Consider the following 24,057-nt stretch of genomic DNA (forward strand, 5'->3'; position numbering starts at 1 on the left):
TTTAAATAATCAATATCAGTAAGATGTTTTGGAAAAGTGCTAAGCTATGTGCACATTTGATGCTAAGAATGTATTGTTTACGTATCCCATACTAATTGAACTGATCAAATATATAATATGTGTATGGATTTGTGAACAGACAAGCCTTGTTAGCTCACTGGATGCTAATGGAAAACATCGACAGCATATGAAGTTCTGGAAATGTGGAAGCACATTTTAGATTTAAATCAAGTTACCCATCACTTATTTATGGACATTATATCATATAATACTGTCAGCTGCTGTTGTTTCCAGATTCATTTTGTGAACAATTAAGCCCAGTGTTTCCTGCTAGTGTTGCTAGGTTGTCCCAATTACCTCCTCAGTTGTAGTAAAGTCCTTCATCAGCAACGTTCCCTCTCTGGTACATTTCCGCATCAGTATGTGTCTCTTGAAGCAGTTGTTCTGTCACTCTTTACACACTTTGCTATTAAATTCTGCTAATACTTGTCCTAACCTTAATCATTTTCATTTAACTAAGCACAGTGTGGCTCTAATTAGTGTTTGCACCATTATGAAACAGTCGGTATCAGTGCAGCCGCTGTGGAGAGCTTCATGCCGAGCAGCAGCTTCTCATCAGGAAGCGGCAGAGTACAACCCTCCAGTGGACTATTCTTAGATCCTCTTTTCTGGGTCAAAACTGCAATGTCCTCCTTCTTCTCACTGTCTTTTTCTACATTTCTTATTTCACATTTATTTTGAAAATATTTTGACAAACCTGTTCAAAAAACGGTTTACAGCAAGGTCTACTGTGCAGTATTACACAGTTATAATTGTATTGTTAATTTTAATGCCTAGTTCAACTAAAGGTATATTTGTTTGGACAAATATAATAATAACAACAAAGAGATGAGAATTTAAGAGCTCATATCTAGATATTTTCAATAGTTTTCTTGATAATAACCAAAATCATTTATGTTCTTACATCAATAGTACCGCAAAAAAAAGTGGTTTTAGGCATTCCATGTTTTATTTTCTGTCTGTTTTTCTCACGATACACACAGGAGTTAGTACTTGATTGCATAAACATTGTTTCTGATTACTGCAGCCATACATCTTGGCATGCTCTCCACCAGCTTCTGTCATTGTTCTGCTGTCACAGCATTCCCATTCCTGTTGCACGAATTCAAACAAATTTGGTTTATTTTTGGGCTTGTAGTTCTCCATTTTTGCGTTTGATGATTTTTCACAGGATTTCAATTGGATTTAGATCTGGTGATTGAGCAGGCCAAGGTATGATTTGAATATTCTGGTTCTCGATTCAGGCCTTAACTGACTTTGCCATGTGGCAAGGGGCATTGTCTTGTTGGAAAATCCAGTCATTGGAGGCAGGAAAGAGTATCTTTTTGTGAAAGTAGTTATTTCATGATGATTTGTACTTGTCTACAACTTGCCTCTTCAACTATTTCAACTGGTGATTTTCTGCAAGTTTTTCGAAAAGGAACACAGCACATAGGACACTTGCACGTGCCATTAATTGATTAATGTGCAGTTAAAGTTTATAAACATCAAGATCAATCCTTGCACATTTGGAGCAAACTGTGGAATTTGTGGTAACAGAGAATTCTATTAGCACAGTTTTGTCAGGAGTGTGAATCTACGTAATAAGCTGAAACTAAGAATAAACACTTATGGGCACACTGCCCAGATTAAGTCTGTGTTAGGAAACACTGGACTCCTTCTCTACAATGCTTTTGATCTTTGAATTCCTTTTGTAGCAAAACCTAAAATAGATGTTGCATTGTCAAGCTTTCCAACAAACAGAGGCGGGCAACGTGACCAGGAGCAGGATAATAATTAAATCTTTAGCTGAGAAACAAATGCATACCACGTCTTTGTAGTAGTCACAAAGCATTACCTCATTTTGACGTTAATTTATCTCCATGTTTGTCCTTTGTTAAATGGAGGAACGCGACATTGACCATGCATTAAGGTTTTTCCTGTATCCGGCCAGCTGCAGTTCAGAACGCAGGGTCAGTAACAATGCCCATTGCCTCATGGGAAATATCGTCAGCATAGCAAACACACAGACAAACACATACATGTACATACAGACGCTTTAAATACATACCAGATTTCCACAGTACAGTAGACATCTGTTTAAGAATAAAAAAATCTATTTTACAAATACACACAATCTCACACACATACGTTCTGAGCTTATGGATACGATAACTGGGCTTCCTGTTTACATAGCTGCTTTCCTGTTAAATTAGAGGAGGAGAGAGGCTAACAGACAGAGGGAGGCCTGTGTGTGTGCCTGTGTGTGTGTGTGTGTGTGTGTGTGTGTGTGTGTGTGTGTGTGTGTGTGTGTGTGTGTGTGTGTGTGTGTGTGTGTGTGTGTGTGTGTGTGTGTGTGTGAGAGAGAGGCTGATAAACAGAAAAGGCTCATCGCTGCTCTCCATCTTTCAGCATGGAGGGCTGCATCACTAAAATATTGATGAATCAACTCTGTGTGTGTCCATGTGTGTTTTCATGCGTGTCTGTGTGGCATGAAGAAAACTTTTCTTAAACAACACATGCATCCTTCCTTAAACAGTGCAAACACAGAATGGAAGAGGAATATCTACACACAGACATAAAGTATTAAGTACACACTACCGCTCAAAAGTTTGGGTTCACTTAGAAATGTCTTATTTTTGAAAGAAAAGCATTTTTTTTTTTAACAAAGACAACGTTCATTTCATCAGAAATTCAGTCTAGACATTGTTAATGTGGTAAATGACTATTCTAGCTGGAAACAGCTGATTTTTAATGTAATATCTACATAGGGGTCCAGAGGAACATTTCCAGCTACCATCACTCCTGTGTTCTAATGCTACATTGTGTTAGCTAATGGTGTTAAAGGCTAACTAATAATTAAAAACCCTTCTGCAATTATGTTAGCACATGAATGAAAGTGTGAGTTTTCATGGAAAACATGAAATTGTCAAGGTGACCCCAAACTTTTGAACAGTAGTGTAACTTTAATAATAAAAAAATATCTTGTTTGGAGGGATGAGAGGGTTGTAATATTTTGTATTGTAATACTACAACTCATAAAATATTCAGAACAATTATCTATATATGAATAATGAATGTAGCCATTTTTACAAGATGTGTGAAGACGGCCAAGTACAAAATTAGTTAAAAAATAAACCTCCTTAGGCTTTCTGTTTTCTTTTCAAAGGAACAGTTTAACAAAGTAAATGTACAGGTAATGTGAAGTTAGAGGTAAATTACAGCAAATGTGATCTTTGCACTAAATGTACTTTGTATGTATATCATGACATATAACAAATGTATAGCAGTACATTACATATATCTAGAAACTACTTGGTAAGAATGAAAAAGGGACATGGTCACAGATTTCATTCTTTGAGAAAAATGGCTTTCAGACATGTCAGTCTGTGGGTTTTATAATGACTGTTCAGCTCGTTGGAATAAATTAACAGAAACATAAGTCATATTACTAACATTCTTGCCTGTGTATCCATATTTAGGCAGAATAACTGGGGATGGCACTTAATGGATCTCCCTTATGTGTTTGTTAGTCGGTAGATGACTGTGAGTAAACGATAATGAGATTGGAGACAGCAAGTTGTGGCTGCTTAAGTGGTTTTTGCATCGACCAGCACTAATGTGAAACAGATTCTCAGAGATGTTCTGACCGTCTTCTCCCTTATTTTGACCTTTGTCTTGAAAACTCAGCATCTTGTATGTTTTCCTTTTCACTTCTCCCTCCCTTCTTCTGTGACTCTGTCTCTTCCCAGCAAGACTTCTGTCTCTCTGCTGTGCACATAAGACCTGTTGTCGTCACATTGTATTTATAGCCAGGTCGCTCACAGCAGGCCCTGACCTCGCTTTGATTGGCTGCCTGATGTGGATGAGCCTCCTCAATATGCAACACTTCCCATTCTCTTCACTTTCCCATCAGGAGATGGATCAGTCACAGCCAAAAGAATTTGAGCACGCACTCATGGGCAGATTATACACCCTCAAAGAAATATGCAGGCTGACACTCCCACACACATGCACTCTCAGTGAAGTGTAATGCATATAGAAATGCTTCAGATTTTTATTTTTCTGCTTTTAGCATCATCCTGCAGACACTGTATAATCTGGAGAACATGAGCACTGAAATCAGTGTGTTATTATAAGCAGTAAATATGTAAGTACCTACTATTCACTGCATCTGATTGATGAAATACAATTACACAATTTACTTGATCAGTAAACACACACACACACACACACACACACACACAGACACACACAAGCCATTATCATGGAAAGCATAAGTAGTCTGCTCTTTTGGCATTACGTTGGACAGTTGTTGTTTTTTTTTAAAAAGATCTAAATAGATGTAGTAGAGCCAGAGAGATTGTCTTTTATATAAGAGTTATCTTGTACTTGCACCTTTCGTGACTTTTTGCACCCCTCTGTTTGTTCCTAAGAGCTATGTAACGGTAAATTTCTCCTTTGTGAGATCAATAAAGTCTATCTTATCTTATCTTATCTTATCTTATCTTATCTTATCTTATCTTATCTTATCTTATCTTATCTTATCTTATCTTATCTTATCTTATCTTTTTCATTCCACCCATTGCTGTTGGTGGTCAAATCCAAACTCCTACATTTCCCAAAATCCAACACTTCAGTCTGATGGTGGGTTCCATTTATATTGGAACATTTCACTTCCAAAGAGAAACAGAAGTCTAATTTGGAAGCCGGAAGGGATGAAACAGGTGTACGTTATCAGGTTTTTACACAAGAGACTTGAGTTTATGTTCCATATGTGACTCATTTTATCCTATTATATCTTAACTTGAGCCTCGTTTTCACTTGTGCATTCACTTTATGTTTTTCAGTCATTATGGGTTAAAGTTAGGCACCAAAACTTCTTGGATAGGTTTAGAAAATGATTGAAATACACAGTCATACATTTATGTTTATCACATATAACAAAGCTCCATTTTGTATGATTCCAGACTGAGATTTTACATGCACTAATTCACACAACCACCAGAATGAATGATAACACATCTACTGAGGCTACTAGAAGGTGTCAGAGGTTCCTATTGCCCCAAAAGTTTGGAAACAATATGTACTGATAATAGACCATTTCAATGGCTCATAACATCCAGATCATCCAAAATGGCTGCTCAGCACATTCCTAGTAGTGAAAGCTGTAGAATGTACAGTTTACTAGCATTTCTGTGTTATCTGTATCTCATTAAATCAGTTAAGCATATGTTTCTGTCCAACTTCTATCTGTGGATGTGTTGCTATAGTGTTAATACACCTATAATACCATAGTACTGTTAAGAACTGCCATTGATAATAATGGCAATCATGAAAGCAATGATTGTCTTGCCGGCATATATCTTGATTTTCTGGATTTTTTACTGTACAACAGTATTGTACAACTTGAGTTTAACGTCATTTCCAGCTCCTACATATAACTTTCAAATGGAATGCAGCATTTGGTTTGACCGTATGTCATAGCAGCCAATACAGCTTTGGGCTGTTAGCTGGTAGAGGTCAGTGCTCTCAACAGCACACCCCAAGTGTTTTTCTTTTTCTTTCTTTTTTTCTATGTTGTAGACTTCAGACCCAACTGATGCTAACTCAGGTGATACCACTTCAGGCATCTTCTATGATTTCTTACAACTCTGTCTGTAACCATAAAAGGAGTTGAACTTTCTCTCATATGCAATAGTACTTCACAACACCAAACAGATGTTCAAAATCTGTTCTTTGTGAGCTTTTCTTTGTGGATGTACAAAAAAACAAGTGGCAAAACTCAAATACTGCCCTCTAAACCTTTGGACTTAGAAAAAGGTTTATATTGCCACTATGGACAAATATGTCTCTGCTGTTCTTTTAACATCCAAGCACATGTGTGTCTGTGTGTACGTACTAATCATGTTAAGGGGACATACATCTGTCACACTTGAGGATTTACTTCTTTTTCAGAGATAAAAAGTCCTCAGGACATTAATCATATATTTTTAAATTAAAGACTTGATTTAAGGTTAGTGTAAGGTTTGGCCTGGGAATTAATAAGAGAGATGGAAACACAACCCTCTATGTGGATGTCTGGAAGCACAATAATGACTCTGGTGACGAGTGAGTGAGTCATCTCATGTGATTGAAGGCCATTTGGTCTCCTCACCAAGTCATGTCCCTGTCTGTACCACCTCCTCTACCCACTGCCCCATCTTCGTCATCAGATGAAATGTGAAAAGTTCAAAGATTCAGCTGACAATGCTTGAATTTTCAGAAAATCCTTCCTTTCTCTTTCCTATTTACAACTTGATTGTCAACATGAACTCTGCAGCAATTACTGCTCTAGTCAGATATTTCTGTGAAACAAGTTCAGCAAAAGGGAAGAACTCCAGTGTCTTTATCATATTGATGTTTTATTTACAACTAATTGAAGTGAGGCTCTCCCTTGATGTGTATTTATTTTCACTGAAAAAATAATTGTCTGTTCTTTGAGGAACAGAATGTCACGACAGGAGAAATACACTTGTTTCCTGTTATGATGTCAATGCTTCCTAGCTGTTCTTTTTTTATATAACCAGGGGGGATGTAGAAAATACACCATCTTTGGATGTTGTTTCATTTGTGAGTAGATGTAATTAGGGTTTTGACACAGTTTCACACAGCAGCTTTTTTTTCCTTGAATGAAACTAGAACATTAATAAGTATCTATTTTCTTCATTAGATAATAGCAAGATGAATGAAACAAGTGGAGAAGAACTGAAGCCCTGAGTTTAATGTGTCAGGTTGTCCATTGAAGTCAGAGACCATTCAGAGCTTACATTATTAGAGCCTATATATAGGGGATTTGCATCTATATAAGCAGCCTATCAGGGAGAGGAGAGATGGGATGAGCATGAGAGGGAAAATCCCTGACATGAATCAGCCCTTTAATGAAGCTGAAAGAATATGACAGAATACAAAGAGCAGCAAAACAGGCAGTCACACACACGCACATATACACAACGAACACAAAGACAACTTCTAACAAAGAGGCTTTCTGTAGAGACCTGCTGCAGACGCATCCTCTCTGAAGGACTCCACTGTACTCTGCTTGAGTTTAAGTGTGTGTTTTTGTGTTCGCTCATATAATCAAGTGGACAGTGTGGTATGTGCAAATGCTAGAGAATGTATAGGCTGCACGCAGTTGACATACACACATACTGTCTTTTTGTGTAAAGCTCTGGAATGTGGCCAATTCAAAATGGAAAGGCCCCTGTTTGTCCGTCTTGGGGCCCCTTTGCCTTTCTACACTTTCTGTCTCAGTGTTTCTTCCGCCTGCCTCTCCTGTTACTCAGTTCTCACTCTTTTAGATTTCTGCCCTCAGGACAGGGATCCAGATAATGGTGTGTGTGAGTGTATCAATGTGTAATTCACTTTCTAGACTTGAAGATTGCATCACTGTGACCTCAGGCCTTTAATCTCCATGGTAACCAGAGATGCTGTAACCAGAGGCTTGAAATGATCATGATTTTCTAGCAGTGACAGAGTTAAGACATACAGTGTAGGACCTGCACCTTGGATTTTCACCTTAAAGGGTAGAGATAAAAACTAGAAAGCACCTAAAAGGAGCAAACCTTACAGAGACTATGAATGCTGTGATTGCCGTTTTTATGGCATCTTTAGCATGTTATTATTCATGAGTTGTTTGGGTTTTTGTGTGTTGTTTGTATCTTTGTGCTGTTTTGTATGTGTTCTTTTGTAGAGTTGTATGCTTTAAGGAGAATGTGAGTTGTCGTCATTCCATTCATGTGAGCTCCTCGGAATCTCATCCACCTTCTAGTAGGTTCAGTACCACTTAATCATCCATTCTGATCACCGGTAAACAGAAAGTAGCATAGATAATATGGGTGATCTCTTGTGGTCATGTGAATAAGTGCATGGAAAATCTCTGGTGAAGTGGCCGCCTAGGAAACATACAAAATGTAGATAACTGGTTGATAACATGATAAATGTAGCAGCAAAGTATATTTTAATCATGATCTTTGCAAAATTGTGGTGGTATTGGAGCACCACTTAGTGGGGTGATAACATCTAAAACAGGTGGAATTGTTGTGTTTGTGTGGTTCAGCATGAATTTCAATATTGAGTTTCATAGATTATCCCGCTTAGTCAGATTCAGTCTGAGACCCAGTCTCTGCTATGCTGTAGCAGTATTGGAGAGTGGTCTATCCCTATCTTGGGGGGAAAAAAAAAAAAAAGCTCTGGCTTGTGTGTATTTTTAAAACCAATCACAGTTGTTTTGGGGCACTAAACACAGGATACATTGATGTGTCATTGAAAATAAATGACCTAGGAATTGTTTTGGTGGAATAATTATCTTATTGAATGACCCAGTCCTTGGCAAAACCTGCAATTTTCAGCAGAAAGGTTGCTGCACTGAGGTTGTTGGTGTTGTCTCCTATAGCAAAGTGGATTTTGAAGACAGTAACACACGGACAGCAGAAGGGGAAGGGAGACCTGCATGGAAATTTGGGGGAAAATGGCAGGCTTATACCCGAGGTCTACATTTAGTGAGTTAGACTGCCCATATAGACACAGGAACTGCAATGAGACAGGCAGAAACAATTAGTGTGTACAGCTGCTAAATTCTTGCCAAGTTGTCCAGTTTTGGAAAAGGTAGGAAAAAATGTGAAAACAAAAAGAAAACTAGTGTGTGCAGTAGCAGCTGTGTGAGTCTGTCCTGAATTCCAGCAGCACTTTAAGCTAAAGGCATGTTAATATGTTCACTGTGACAATGCTTTGAATTTAATATGTTTCGATTCATTTTAAGTTAAGAATTTGTATTTTATATCTTTGAAATACCATGTATATCCTGATAATTCTGCCTTGTCATTTGTAAATTGTTGGAGAAAGATGGAAAGATTAGTTTTGCTAATATCTGAACAAATTCCAAATTACTGGATACATTTGAATTGTAAATGATAATGGTTAAGGTCTAAAGGTTAAGAATCTAATAAAGTTTTTGCCGTCAGTCCTCATAAAGGCAAAATGCAAAATTTCCATGGAAATTATCGCTGTGCATTTCATTAAAAACATATATTGTCAAATTGACAGTGAAAGAGTCCTTGTGAGCGTTCACATACTGTACATGTTCATCATTTTCATTGATATTGAGATATTTCTTGTGCATGGAAAAGCAGAGGGATTCATCCTGTAGGAGAAAATATTGTCTGTGCAAAATTTCATTACTAGTGAATCAGATTGCTGTTGACCTATTTCAGTGTAGACCAACCTGACTATCAAACATCATTACCATGAGACACTGTGTGCATGCAGTCAACGAGAAGGTCGATACCATGTTTTACCTTATGAAATGGGAACTGTGTATTTTTGCCCTTGTCTACTTTTAAACATTATTCTTGTCCAAAGCTCTGCAAAGTTTCAGCAGAGCTCAGCTCGTTGTAGCGTGGTGTCATCATGCCGATGTAAAGCTGCCAACTTCCAGCGTCCGCCTGCATCATCAGCACAAAGTCTGCATACACTGCAGCTACAGCACACAGACACAAAGACTCAACTGTTAAATGTCCAGATGAACTTAGTTTGACCTTGATGAGATTCAAAGGCAGGAAAGGGTACATTTTATGTAGCTTTTTTTGATCCTGTCAGCTAATACAGATTAGAGTTTTATTTTTTTTGTTTGTGAAACTTGATGTTGGTTATGTTTGATAAGACGCCTTTGATTCATTGGGTTTTGTTGGATAGAATAAAAACTCAATAATAGGGAAGTGATATCAGTATAGTTTTATACTACAATGGCCTTTTTTATTTTAATGTGAGTCAAAGTTGGGCAATGACACATTACACATTTTAAAGGATTCTGACAATAATGACTAACAGAAATGCTCAAATGTCAATTAGATCAAATCCACAGAATGTGTTATAATTTAGTATAAGCAGTGATCTAAGGTCACATTGAAAATCATATTGCATATAAAAAAAACGTCAATGATGCCAAATCCACTTTTAATACATACTTCAAGTCCATTAAGGTGTGTTTATGCAAACTGATTATAATCCCTTTCAAAAAAGGATTATTAGTAGAGTTTCAGCACACATGAATTAAATATTGATTTATTATTTATTCAATATTATCATTATTAATGTGAAATTACAATTTAATTCTTCAAATATTACAACTTTTAGTCTTACTCATATCACTGTTTTTCCAGTCCATCATCTTGATTTTTTGTTAAAAAAACACATGAATAAAATAATGCACATAAAGTCTGTCTGCCAGCTGTGAAGAATATGCACAGGATGTACTCAGCGCAGAAACATAGGACCAACAGGGCGGCTCGATTGAAAACTTTCTCTTTTATAAAGAAAACAATTTAGAAAAAAGTATTTAAACATTTGAAGCGAGAAATAAGCTGCTGAATCTGTCCTCGTTCTGTTTCAGCGAGAGCTAGTTTAGACATTTAACGAAAGTTTCACGATCCGTCGGACCATTGAAAGTGCTTGAGTTTACAAAAAGTCTTAAAATATTTAAACTAATCGCTATAATTGCATTTTGAGTTTGCAGGAATCTATGAATGTTGTGGACAGAAGAAAAATACACAGATATATATAAATGAAACATAAACATTTTTGCTGTTTAAGTTCATGTAAATGTCTATTCATTGATTCAGTCATCAACCAAAATTTATTTAAATTGAAAAACTTTGCTTATTGTGTCAAATATTGCAGTTTGACAAGAATGTGATTAATCACGATTCATTCTTAACAAAGCCTGTGATTAGTCTGACACATTTTTTAGTCGCATCCCACCACTAATCTGAATCTTTAATTTGATTAAAAATAGAGCAATTCCACCTTACTGCTGATTTTTGTGCATCTGTATGTATGTCTGTGTATAATGACTTTTGATGTGAAGTAACAGAAAATATTTACTGTGTTGATCATTGTCTCCTTGCCTGGACATGTGACTTTTGACAGACGTTGTTCAAATACAACATTGTACCTTCCTAAATGATAATGTAAATACTCTTTGCTGTTCTCAGGCGATGGAGAGCAAACTGCTGGTTGGTGGAAAGAACATCATGGATCACACTAATGAACAGCAGAAGATGCTGGAGATAAAAAGGCATGAGATTGCTGAGCAGGTAAGCCATTGTTTGTAAAAGGTTCAAATCAAAACATCAAAGAGAATTCATAGTTTTTACATTTACAGCACATTTTACTGTTATTTTATTTTTATTATGTTTTGTGGCATTTTTTCCTGATACAGCTGCACAGTGCACAAGGATAAGCCTATCATAAGCAGTATTTTGTGTGTGTTTTCTGTAGACTGAAATACAGAAAATACTTCATAGTTTAGAATACCGTGGAAAAAGTTCCTCATTATTGCCTCCCTTTGTCTCAACATGAGTTGAACTCAAATGTGATGTTTACACTTTCAGACACGTAATGAGAGGGAGATGCAGCAGCAAATGTTGGTCCAGGATGAAGAGACACTTGAGCTGAGAGAGACTTTCACTTCTCTGCAACAGGAGGTCGAGGCTAAGACCAAGAAACTCAAGAAGGTAAAATATCTGTAGATACAGCTGCACAATATAACACACAGGTATGCACAATGCAAATACAGTAGGCTGCCCTTTTATACATGTGCACCAAATACACACACTTGTAACAATGACATAGACACATATATATAGAAATACATTCTTCTTTGTTCCTAATGTGAGAATATCCCTCTTTGCCCTTTTTGCCCCTTTGACCCCTGACCTGGAACCCAATGACCCCCTGCTTCGGACACATGCTCCACTCGGACACACACTTATATCTCAGTACCTTAAGGTTTGTCCTGCCGTCCCCTCCTGTCTTCTGATCACCTTCTGTCTTGGGCCGATTCACGCTTTTCCACACTAACTTTTTCAATCTGTTTTCCCCTTTGGTCAGAATGCTCAAAATATCCCAGTAACTCACTAAAACCTCCAATGCAAACCCTAAAAAATACTTTTAAACTCTTCCCTGCAACTTTTTGCTTTCCAGTCTGCTGCACCGGCACGAGCAAGCAGAACTAACACCCAACAGGCCATTGTGTGACTGTGGATGACAATGTGACTAATGATCGTGTGCTGATCTTTGCTCCCTCTACGAATCTCCTACTGCATGATGCCTTCACTTTGAGCAAGAGGGAGAGTAAACATTTCACACTGTGCATTTAAAGCTCAGAGGGCATTATGTGAGACTCAAGTTTTATAGAAGGACAATGAGCTTGACTGCTGAACTGGCTATTTGCCATAAATAACCAGTCACAAGTCTGCTGTCCCTTGTTTTACTCCCAGAATCCTTGCTTTTTTGAGTATTTTAGGCATGTGCAAAATGAAGGATAAGTTGTCATAAGGTAATATTTAGTTGATGTACTGTTTCTCAAAAATGTAAGTGAAGTTTGGGGCAATGTTACCTACAAAGATTCATTATGGACGTCAGTAGAACTCTGATTGGTCATCATGAGCTTGACTCTAAACATCACTTAAATAGAACCTGTCTGGCATTGTGAAGTAGCTAAGGGGCCTCAAAAACAGCACATGATGCCACCTTCTAAAGAGATAAACAGATGAGAAACAACGTCATTGACATTTATCAGTTGGAAAGAGTTACAAAGCCATTGTTGATGCTCTGGTACTCCAGAGAACCACAGTCAGAGATGTTATCCACAAGGACAGAAAACATGGCTGAGTGGTGATCCTTCCCACAAGTTGTCAGCCTACCAACATTTCTCCAATAGCACGTCGACATTTCATCTGGGAGGTCACAAACAAACTTTTTGGATGATGTGGCCCAGTTACATCTGGTGTAAAGTTAATTCTGCATTCCACAGAAGAACAGTAGTGAAACATGGTGGTGGTAGTGTGATGGTTTAGTGCTGCTTTGCTTCCACAGGCCCTGGACAGCTTATCATAATTGATGGAGCTATGAATTTTGCTCTCTATCAGAAAATCCTCCAGGAGAATGTTCACCATCAGTTCATAACCTATAGCTCAAGTACAAATGGTTTATGCAACATGAGAATGAGCCAAAGCAAACAAGCAAGTCCACCTCAGAGTGGCTCAAGAAGAACAAAATTAAGGTTTTCGAGTGGCCGAGTCAAAGTCCGGAATTTAATCTAACTGATATTCAATTCAATTCAATTTAGCGCCAATTACAGTCAAATTGTCTCAAGACGCTTTACAGAATCCATATGCCTGACCCCCAGAGCAAGCCCTAAGGCAACAGTGGGAAGGAAAACATCCTTTTAACAGGGAAAAAAAGCCTTGAGCAGAACCCGGCACTTTATGTGGGGGGACGCATCTGCCTGCTGACCGGGTGGGTTGAGAGGGACAGAAGAGGAAGAGAGGTAGAGAGGTGGAGAGGGGGAGGGAAGGGAGAAGGGGGGGTTGGGATCAAAGAATGCATAACACACAATTCGATACATGTATGATAAGCTAGTTTAGCCTAGCCGCGCTAGACAACCCACGGCAACGAATTTAATTCTCTGCCAGGGTGGGTCTAGTTACCCTCCATAAGGCTGGATGCTCCTAAAACTGGCCGGACCAATCACCATGAAGTGTAGAGTCAGAAGGCGGGCGTAATGAAGTGACGACAGCGGCGTGACGATTCTGACAGAAACAACCGGCGCACAATAAACAGTTATCTTTCGACTCGGCTTTGGCCACAGCCCTTAAAGATTTGAAGCTAAAATTCAACTTGAAAGATAAACAAAGGACGGCACTTAAGTGTTTCATTGAGAAGAAAGACGTATTTGGACTTATGCCGACGGGATATGGCAAATCCTTAATATACTGTACCAGTTGGCTCCGCGGCTCCGCTGGTTGGGAAGCTAATGGGACTTAGCCACAATCTGCCGGTGCTCTCGGAATTACGTCAGCCTATTCGTTGCGTTGATTGGTTGTATACCTCCCCAATTGCTGCAGAGGGATTTGATAGACAACCTTTTAGCCCGCCTCCCTTCCTGTCGAGCTTCCCTAGACCCTTGTGCCGTCAGAAACATGGGTATAGCATGGCTAGGCTAAAGCTAGTTGATACATACAAAATACAAGCTAACATTGAAACTGATTTATAGTTTACTGTTATGATGTACAGCTCTGGCATTACATATACTACATATATAGATGGTAGTAAAGTTCAAACAGTATGTAGATGCTGTGGAAAGACCTTCAAACCACAGTTCATGCTTGAAACCATCTAATGCGACCGAATTAAAATTGTTCTGCAAAAAAGAGTGTGGTCAGAATTCCTCCATGGTGAAGTAAAAGACTGATCATAAGCTGTAACAAACATTTAACTGCAGTTGTTGCTGTCGAAGGTGGCCCAACCAGTTATTAGGTTCAGGGGGACAATTACTTTTTGTTTTGCATGGCTCTGTATATACCTTAGTTTGCTTCCATAAAATGTCAAGAATCACCTTCTCAGATACTTTGAGAAAGGTTCCATCTACAATTTAGGTTGTAGGAAATGCTGGCCACAGAAGAAATGCTGATAAACAGAAGAGAACAGTCTCTGGAATAGGTGACTCCATTTTAAACAGTTTTGGCAATCCATCAAATTGCTTCTTATTGATCTAATTTCTACAACTTTGCTCATCACGTTCAAGCTGCATGAAAATGAACTTGAACTGCGGTGTCATGATTCAGGCCTAAAATCAGGATTAGCCTACTTGGGCCTACTTGGGTGAAGTCAAAGAATGAACTGTGTGAAAACTCAGGAGCGCTGGAGGAAAGTGGAGAAATGAGATGAGGAGAGGGAGGGCTGCCATGCTGCTAAGCTCCCATTGGCTGGTTTGTTCTCCCGACACCAGTGCTTCCAGTGCTGTTGCTATGGGCAACCAAGCTTCAGCGAGCTGGAGACCAGTTCATCAGACACAATGCACAAGGAACCTCACTCCTCCTCACCCTCTCTGTGTGACTCTCTCCTTCTAGCTGTACGCCAAGCTCCAGTGCATCAAAGCAGAGATCCAAGACGTGAATGACGAGCACGTGAGGAGCCGCCAGGAGCTGGAGCAAACTCAGAACGAGCTCACCAGAGAGCTCAAGTTCAAGTGAGTCACACAGGCGCCCTGCAAAAGTCAGCATCAGATACACACTGATACATGCTACACAGGAATTTATTCTACCAAACATTGAGAGATAAGAGAGTCTGGAAAACCAGATAAAATTTAAAAATAGAAACCTTAAAGCTAAATAAAACTTGTGTGGAATCTATATATGACAACTCAAAGGTGTCTCCTTAGTTGTTTTTGGAAACAGAATATAAATTAATGGCTAGAATTTTATTGAATTAACATTGTCATTAAAAAAAAACTTCCTCCTCCTCTTTAGTTTATCTTGTGAAAATGAAAAATGTTTGGGAAACTTTACTCAGAGTTACTTTTTGGACTTTCCAGGTGCCAGAACTACAATACTAGCTTTCATATTATAAAATTTTGGCTACAGTATGTATTTTACTGCTGCTTGTAAAAATTCAGAGCTGTGGCATACATTAATATATGCTGTATATATGTATACTATAAATATTAAAATGGAATCAGTATCTAATGACATTAAAAAAAATAGAGACCAGCGTGCAGTGCAGACATGCAGCCACAATGCCCATCAACATGTTGACATTCCATCCTTGAGTGCTCAGTCCTCACTGCTCCTTTTTCAGGTTATACATCCTCAATTCTTTTCCTCATCTCCTCTCCTCACGTCTCGGTCCCTCCCACCAGAGATGTGATTGGAGAAGGTAAGGAAGAGACTTGAGGAGAGAGGAGTTGAGGCAACAGATATTTGACAAAATGAGACATCTTTATCCCGAAGATGGTGTTTCAAGCCAGCCTCAATTAAATAAACTGCAGCACAACTGTACCATCTGTCCCTTGTTTTCTTATAGCCTGTATTTTATGATCTCTGTCAGATGAACAGAACAGTATTCATTACTTCTTACAGTATATGCTGTATTTACATAGAATTTAATACACCGTGTCCCAAAAGTTTATTCTCACCAGAAAACCAAAACTCAAAGACTCTATATGCAATGTGATCACTTTATTCAATAACCGGCATTTTCCCCTTTCACTTTGATCACGACTTTCAGTCTTTCAGGTATGGAAAGTACGAGGTTCTTGAGTGTGGATGGTTCTATCTTCCCCAACTCCTGCACAGCCCTAAAGTTGAGCTGTTTCATGGTGGTTGGTGGTGGACTGGCAAAGGTACAACTGTTCAGGATTCAGCAGTTCTTACTTGGGTTAAGGTCCGGGGAGTTTGCTGGCCATTCCTCCTGATGCAGAAAGCCAGTTAGATGCTCAGAACACCATTGTTGAATCATACGGACAGTGTGAGCAGGGACACCATTTTGCATAAATACTAATTCCGAGCATTTGTTAAACATTTTCCATTTAGGCACAGGCCTTGATTTTTTTCCTCCTGGCCAAAACTGAAAGTCGTATCTTTTCTAGAGTTTTGTTCGTATAATATTGTGCATTAACAGTGGTACCTTGAGGCCCAATGTGCATCTCTGAGAGACCTGAAGCGGACATAGCTCCTCAAACCACACTATGGGCACTAAATTTCACTTGCTCAGAAGGTGGTACTTTTTCACTATCATCTGTATAGATATGGCCGTTCTGGCTGTGGGGTGTTGGAAATAAGTAGAGAGGGCATTCATCAGAGAAAATCCAGTTCTCCCAGTCTTTTGGAGTCAGAGTTATGTACTTCTTTGTGACAGCCAGTCTCTTCTCCTTTTGCAGTTTGGTGAGTCGCAGGGTACGCTGCCTCTTGTAAGCTGTCAGCCCCAATGTTTCTGTTAAATAATGATGTACAGAGCATCTTCTTCTAGATTTTTCAGCCTCTGATTGAGTCGCTGGCATGACTGGTGCCTTTTACCCTTGGCCTCTCTCATCAAATTCTTGACTCTTGCAGTTAGGTCAGATGGACATCTAGAGTGAGACAAGTCTTTCAAGGATCCTCTTTGTTGTATCTTTGCCACCACTTCACCACCAGTAGTGGAACCGGCTCCAATTCTATAGAATTTGAACGCTCAAAGGCACTCAATTGAAGTACTGTAAACCATTTTAAGATACCTTTATCAGAGCAATAAAAATGTCATACTTTATAAGTATAAGACGTGTATACACTGCAGAGCTATATCCTATATACTCATTGAATCACACCTGCAGCACTCTATTTTTACTCTCAGTTTCAGCAACAGGGTAAACAGTAGAAATATATTACCCAGTAATATACTAGGAATGTGTTCCAAATGTTGAACATGTCTTTACCAAACAATCCGTTGTTTTTACAGGATTTTTTTGGTCCTCTGCGTTAGCTCCCCCGCTGTGTTCATGCAGTGCTGATGTTTGTCTGAACTGACAAAAGGATGTCAGTCTAGTTTTGCTTACTGGAGAACGCCTACTAAAAACAGTCTTGACAGTCTCATGGTCTGCTATTATCTGCTGTTTTTTAGTCATCACAAGAGACAGTTTGATTTTTTGAAGCATCTGCACCCTTGGTTATGTGTAGCTCCCTGCAATTGCTCTGCTCCACCAACAGGAAGCCTGCTCCTCAGTTAAAATATGATCATAGGTTTTAGCTTCAAGACTTCCCTTAAGTAAGGAGGCCTTACCAAAAGTATTGAAACAAGTGTTCAAAATCTCTTAGCATCATAGTGAATCTGAGTGACCGTAGACAACTATTTACAGAACAATGGATTTAGTGCTGATATATATACAAAAAGGCACCACAGAAGCAAAAAACTAAAAAACTGTTTTCTTGTCCAAAATGGAAAATGCGTAAAAATAAGAAGCAGTGTTTCAGTCATAATGCTGCTGTCATCTAGCCTAGCCGCGCTAGACAACCCACGGCAACGAATTTAATTCTCTGCCAGGGTGTGTCTAGTTACCCTCGGTAAGCCTCGAAGTTGGATGCTCCTAAAACCGGCCGGACGAATCACCATGAAGTGTAGAGTCAGAAGGCGGGCGTAACTAAGTGACAACAGAGGCGCGACGATTCTGACAGAAACAACCGGAAACAACTAGCCTAGCCGCGCTAGACAACCCACGGCAACGAATTTAATTCTCTGCCAGGGTCGACAACAGTTGTTGAGCTCCATTAGCACCGACTGAATAATCTTTCTGTTAACATGTCTGTAATATACTTGAGCTTCACCCATTGACCTTATAAATAAGGCTTCACCGGACTCCCGCATCCTCTGATTTCCGGCGCTCTAGGAACTACGTCAGCCTATTCGTTGCGCTGATTGGTTGTATACCTACCCAATTGCTGCTGAGTGATTTGAAAGACAACCTTTTAGCCCGCCTCCCTCCCTGTCGAGAGTTCCTAGACCCTTCGTGTCTTCAGACCTGGGTCTAGCGTGGCTAGGCTAGCTGTCATCCCAATCGTTAGACCATGTGTCTCCACAGACTTGTATAAAACAAAAATCTTGGGATATGGCCTCAAAGTGCATTGCTGTGTGTTGTGTGTCTGCAGGTATCTGATCATAGAGAACTTCATCCCTCCAGAGGAGAAGAATAAGATCATGAATAGGCTGGCCTTCGACCCTGAGGAGGACCAGTGGAAATTCCAGCCTCTGGTTCCTGCTGAAAGGTCAGTGTTAGATGTAGATGTGAGGATATTCCCCTTTGGGAACATGAGGTGGAAATAATGAACTCAGATCACTCCTAATTTCAGTCAAGGTTCATGACCTTCTGCTCTCTCTGCTTTCTGTGGCACACGCCAGGTGCCAGATGTTATTTTTGGCTTCGCCTGAGCGTCATTCAGATGTGATTTAACATGTTCGGCTTTACTTCTAATTGATTTTTGTGTTTCTCTGCGCCTCTGTTCAGTAAATCCTCGCAGATGAAGACAAGGCCGGCATCTGCAGTTGGATACAAAAGGCCTATCAGTCAGTATGCCCGGGTTGCCATAGCGATGGGAGCTCATTCCAGATACAGGGTAGGTGTCCGTGTGTGTGTGTGTGTGTGTGTATGTGTGTGTGTGTGTGTGTGTGTGTGTGTGTGTGTGTGTGTGTGTGTGTGTGTGTGTTTAGAAATTGTGATAGTGAACAGAAGATTACCAGGAATGTTGTGATGTTTACAAGGAAAACACAAAGGTAAAAAAGTATTACTTAAAAGAATGTGCCAAGAAAATCTCAGATATCAAATCCTGTGGGTTTGAAAATGCTAAAAAGCAACTTCCCCGACTACAGGTATCATTTCATCTTCTATTTCAGTGTTTCAACTATTAAGTCATCTTTAGGTGACAGACACCTTGTGACTAAAAGGTTAACTAAGTGTGATGCAAGCAGCACAACACATTAAAGCATCTGTAGTGAAATATTTGGGATAAACTGGAGATCAGAGTAGCATTCGGTAAGTGCTTGTCAAGGTGATTCAGTATTACTCATTATGTCTCTCTTTTGTGTGTTTCTGTGTGCAGGCTGAGAACATCATGTTTCTGGAGCTGGACATGACTCCTCCAAACACAGCCACACTGGATCGCTCAGCAGAGGCAGATCCCAACCAAAGTCCCTCTATGGACAACTCACCCACCAAGGACAAAGGCATCCGCAAATCTCGTTCCTGGTGAGCCTGACGCCTTTAACAGATACTCAGTGACACAGTAGATCTGTCAATTGAAATAGTTTATAGTTTAGTTTATTTACTGTGGGCACGATTCTTCAAAAATATAATTTAGAACATACACATCAAAAAAATTATCTGATGTTTTTAAGCTCTGAAATTTGATATTGATCGCGGTTCAAAGTTCCATAATAATATCAACTAAAGTCATATTTTTAAAATAATTATTTTCTTTACAACAAATAAATGCATTGGTTTTGCAAAATTCACGAATAAAATTATTTTTTTCATTAGGATTCATAATCTCCACTGGTGTTGAAGTATAGAACAAAGAATATTTAACTTTTTATGTGTGAAACCTGTTTTTACTGGCTGTCTCTGGTGAGTGAGCTGTAAACGGTTTAGAGTCAATGCATCTCTAAATGGGATTATTCAGGATTAGCCACACCCTCTCCAGGCCATCCTAATCTCATGGTTTATCTCTCATTTTCTCAGCTGCGTCTAAGCTCAGTGCTGCTGGATAATCTTATTAATCTGTCTCTCAACTGTATGTAAAACTGTACATTATGCGTGTTTTAATTTTAATTACCACTCCTTCTTTTTCATCTTTTATTGCAGGTGTCAGACTCCAAAATCCATCACCTCCTCCTCCTCTAATATTTCCTTGGCCGCATGTCACACTGCCACATCCACAGCAGCACAGTAAAGCTTTAGTGAAGAGAGTTTTTTATTCCTATTTATTTTCCGCTTTCTCTTTTGGCCAGTGGTCCTCTTAAGAGTCCTCAGTGAGGCCTACAGCTGGGACACAAACACACACCATCACCTCAGCTGAAACCTGAGAGGTCATTGACTGCGAAGAAATGATCTTGTGACAGGAAAATAAATGACCTTATAAACCTCAGAAACTCTGTAAATCACCAGTTCCTCCTGTTCTATGGATGTAAAGACCCAGCAGACCCTCCTCTACTGCATGTTTGAGGCCAAGAGCGTCAGATCGTCCTCTTTAACATCTGGCTGCAGTGCTGAACTGTGTATGTGCGTGCGTGTATGCGTGCGTGCGTGTGTGTGTGTGTGTACATACAGGGCTGTATGATTGCCTGTTTGTCTTTCAAGTTGTGACCAACACACATCTGAAAGCTCACAAGCTGCTTGAATCCCCTGTAAGATATCTGTGTAAATACTTGATGTGTTCGGGGTTTTTGGGGGCAGGTTTGGTCTGTTTCTGTGCGTGCTGGCTTTTGAAGATGAGCACACTTAAAAAATAGTCTCGTGACATATGATGTGTGCTGTTGTTGGTCAGATGAGGTACTTTGGAACCTGAATGATGACCTTTATCATACATGTTGTCCTCTGTCTCGCCACAGTGTCTAATTTCATGAAATGTCTAATAATAATCTCATTAAAATGAAGAACATGAGAAATGTCACTCTTCCAAAGTCATTTTACTGACAGTTTTATTCATACAGTGCTAATGGAAAACACAGATAGTCATTAGATTCTGGAGTAATAATGTATCAAAGTCAAAACTGTAAATCTTGTAACTTCAGATCAGTTTTTTATTGGTTATAGGAACAATAGCTTGAAAAAAGTCCACTCACTATATCTGGACCTGGAGATGAGATTAGCTGCATGAGACATGGTTAAAAGCTCAGACAAAACTATGAAGTGGATCTGGTTTTTATCTTTTTTTTCTTGGGGAAATAATGGGAAAAATGAATTTATTTTTGTTTTTCTTTTTTAAATGATAGTAGTTTAAAGTCTGGTCATAGTTTTCTTCTTTCTTCTTTTTTTCTTCTGCTTTTCAAAATGGAGTTGGGTGACAGAGGACAGTGAACATGATCCCCAGCCTGCCACCTTAAGAAGATACCATAAAGCACAAGATAAATGGAAAACAAACCCATCAATTAAATTAGATCAAGTAGAGCTTGTTTGATTTCCTTCAAGAATTTATCAAAACCTTTCACACACACCAGTGCACAATAAATCAAGTCTGAGTCTGAATAGGAAGAATCATATGTTCTTTAATTAAATAATTAAGAATAGTCCATCCTATGATTTCAGGTAAAGATGTAATATATGAGACTGTGTGTGTATAAGATCAGGTATTCAGGCTATCTTAAAAATCTGTAGTCTTTTAGAATGAATATAGTTCAGTTTAGTTGTTGTGTTAAAGGTGGGGGGGTGTTGTGATTGACCATGGAGGGTCGAGGAGGAGAGTAATAGGGATAGAACACTAACCTCAGAAAATAGCAGAAGACTGGAGGTTTGTAGAAAATGCCATTTACTCTAAATATAGAAAGTAACAACAGTGCAAGAAGAACCTCCTCCCGTAATGATCTTTACCTCCAGGCAAAACCTAGTTTTCATGGATCAGAAATCCTCGTCATCTCTTCCAAGATCAGTCATGAGGAGTTCTCTTTAAAAGCATCATGGATCACCAAACTCTGCTCCCTACTCTAGTGGAGAAAGAAGGTCAATCACAAGCTAAGCTTTTTTTTCTTAATGATGATGCAAAACTGGAACTCTCTTCACATTTGATGTAATCAGCATTTTATCCAACAAACTGACTTTACCAGGACCAAACCTTTATGCATTCAAACAAGCGTTTGTATCTGTTCCCATGAACAATGACAATGGTGACAAAAGCTTCATATCCACAGCAACAACACAATATTTCAACAAAAATGAAAAGCTGCTTTCAATACATTACTGATAATCGAGCCGTGGATGACTGATGTTACCGTCCTCAGGGCCCTGTGAGAACAAATGTTCTATTTGGACACTACTGAGATGTCAGTTTCATTATTTCTATGCACAGCAGCACTGCAGAGATTAAATGATTAGTTTATTGACAGGAAATGAACAAATCTGCCACATCTCATGTAATTTTAGAACCAGAAAATCCCGAAATGCACTGACCAAAGTCAGTATTTGCTAGTTAATTTTATATTATACATTTGCATATTAAGTAAAAATTAATACTTGGATATTTGACTGTTGGTCAGTATGTTCATTTGGACTTCGGGGACTAAGAATAGCAATCTGTTAACATTTTCTGACATTTTGACTAAAAAAGTCAAATCACTAAATAAGTAATTAAATGTCCTGACAATGAAAATAATTGTGGAAGTAATAGTACTAGTAATAGCAATAAAGCTACCTTACAGAGGTTTTCTGTGTCAATCCCAGAAATCCTAAGCCATAAAAAAAAAGTCCAGCTAACAAGACTCCTCAAAATCAATCAATAACAACTGTAAGGCCAAAATGAACATTAAAGTTTGGCAGGATGGATATAAGATGTTTGAAAGAATTTGTATAAGCAATAAGTCTCTCTGTCTTTATCAGTTGCAATGAGACCCCCAAAAAGATAACAATAGTCTGTGACATGCTTTCAACTGTAACTCTGGCCAAATTTAACTAGAAATGGATTTCAACACTGTCTTGCAATGCATCATTTTAATCATAGTAGAACCAGGTGGCCTCTTCACTGAATGTGACACACCTTCCAACCTTTTAAAAATGGAAGCAGATGGTGTTTTTAAAACAGATATAGCCTGGACCCAGCACAGAGACCTCCAGGGTGTAGAGTTTAATTATTCCAAAAAAAAAAAAAAAAAAGCTCAGTTGAAACCAGATTTTGTCCATCCTTGAACAAGGCCATAAGCTGAAAGCTTAAACTTGGAGAGGACAACTACAATTTTTTGCCCTTCATCATCTTTGAGTAGCAGTCTTCTTCAGCCAGACATCCGCATCAACAGCGTAAAATTCTCCATATAGGCTAATATAGCAAACCTCCATTGTTCTTTTTCCTGCAGGCTCATTGAACTGGAGTTACAGATAAGAAGTCTCAAGGGAGGGAAAGCTTGAAATGGGAGCCACTCAACCGCACACCTGCCTTGAGTTCCTTCAGGTAAAAGCCATTTAGTGTCACCTCAACATGTGAAACCAGGTCTCTTCAGACTATTAAAACCTTTTTTTTCTGGGTGTTTTTTTTTTTTAAATCGGTGCTGTGGTTTAAATGTGTATAAAACTAAACCTGCTGACTAAAGGTTCCCTGCTTGTAGTTGAAGTTGAAGCCTGTTGTTCAGACAAGCAGTGTGCAGTCAGGTGTGCACAGTTTAGTGTCACTGGGTTCTCCCTCTTGGTTAAAAGGAGCAAACAGGGGGTTCTGGCTGACTAATTATGACTGTATTATTGATGCAAGAGATCCAGTTGCAGCTGAACCCTCCACTAGGTGCAATAGAGCACAGGGCAGTTGTAACAGTGTGACTGGACAGAATATATGACCATTATGCAGCAGTTCTGGATATATATATATATATATATATATATATATATATATATATATATGTATGTATATATATTCCTAAAAATTTTAATTGAGGATGTATTAATACTGCAGCTTCATCTGTTTGGGATGGCAAATAATC

The 24,057-nt window shown here is 38.9% G+C and overlaps 2 protein-coding genes across 2 annotated transcripts in view; both read left to right on the plus strand.

Annotated features, from left to right (window-relative positions):
- LOC110955025 (kinesin-like protein KIF3C) overlaps nucleotides 1-21,053 on the plus strand; it is a 35,691-nt gene extending 14,638 nt beyond the window's left edge. Inside the window, exons 2-8 of the mRNA XM_022199827.2 lie at nucleotides 11,070-11,171; nucleotides 11,469-11,591; nucleotides 14,991-15,109; nucleotides 18,537-18,653; nucleotides 18,893-19,001; nucleotides 19,485-19,630; nucleotides 20,246-21,053. Coding sequence (XP_022055519.2) covers nucleotides 11,070-11,171; nucleotides 11,469-11,591; nucleotides 14,991-15,109; nucleotides 18,537-18,653; nucleotides 18,893-19,001; nucleotides 19,485-19,630; nucleotides 20,246-20,333 — 804 coding nt within the window. The 3' untranslated portion in view covers nucleotides 20,334-21,053. The remainder of the gene's footprint in view (nucleotides 1-11,069; nucleotides 11,172-11,468; nucleotides 11,592-14,990; nucleotides 15,110-18,536; nucleotides 18,654-18,892; nucleotides 19,002-19,484; nucleotides 19,631-20,245) is intronic.
- A 1,941-nt stretch (nucleotides 21,054-22,994) lies between these two features.
- LOC110955027 (dystrobrevin beta-like) overlaps nucleotides 22,995-24,057 on the plus strand; it is a 57,219-nt gene continuing 56,156 nt past the window's right edge. The window contains exon 1 of the mRNA XM_051960916.1: nucleotides 22,995-23,537. The gene's annotated coding sequence lies outside the window, so the exon portion shown is untranslated. The remainder of the gene's footprint in view (nucleotides 23,538-24,057) is intronic.

Source organism: Acanthochromis polyacanthus, chromosome 16, assembly GCF_021347895.1.
Source record: "Acanthochromis polyacanthus isolate Apoly-LR-REF ecotype Palm Island chromosome 16, KAUST_Apoly_ChrSc, whole genome shotgun sequence".
NCBI lineage: Eukaryota > Metazoa > Chordata > Actinopteri > Pomacentridae > Acanthochromis > Acanthochromis polyacanthus.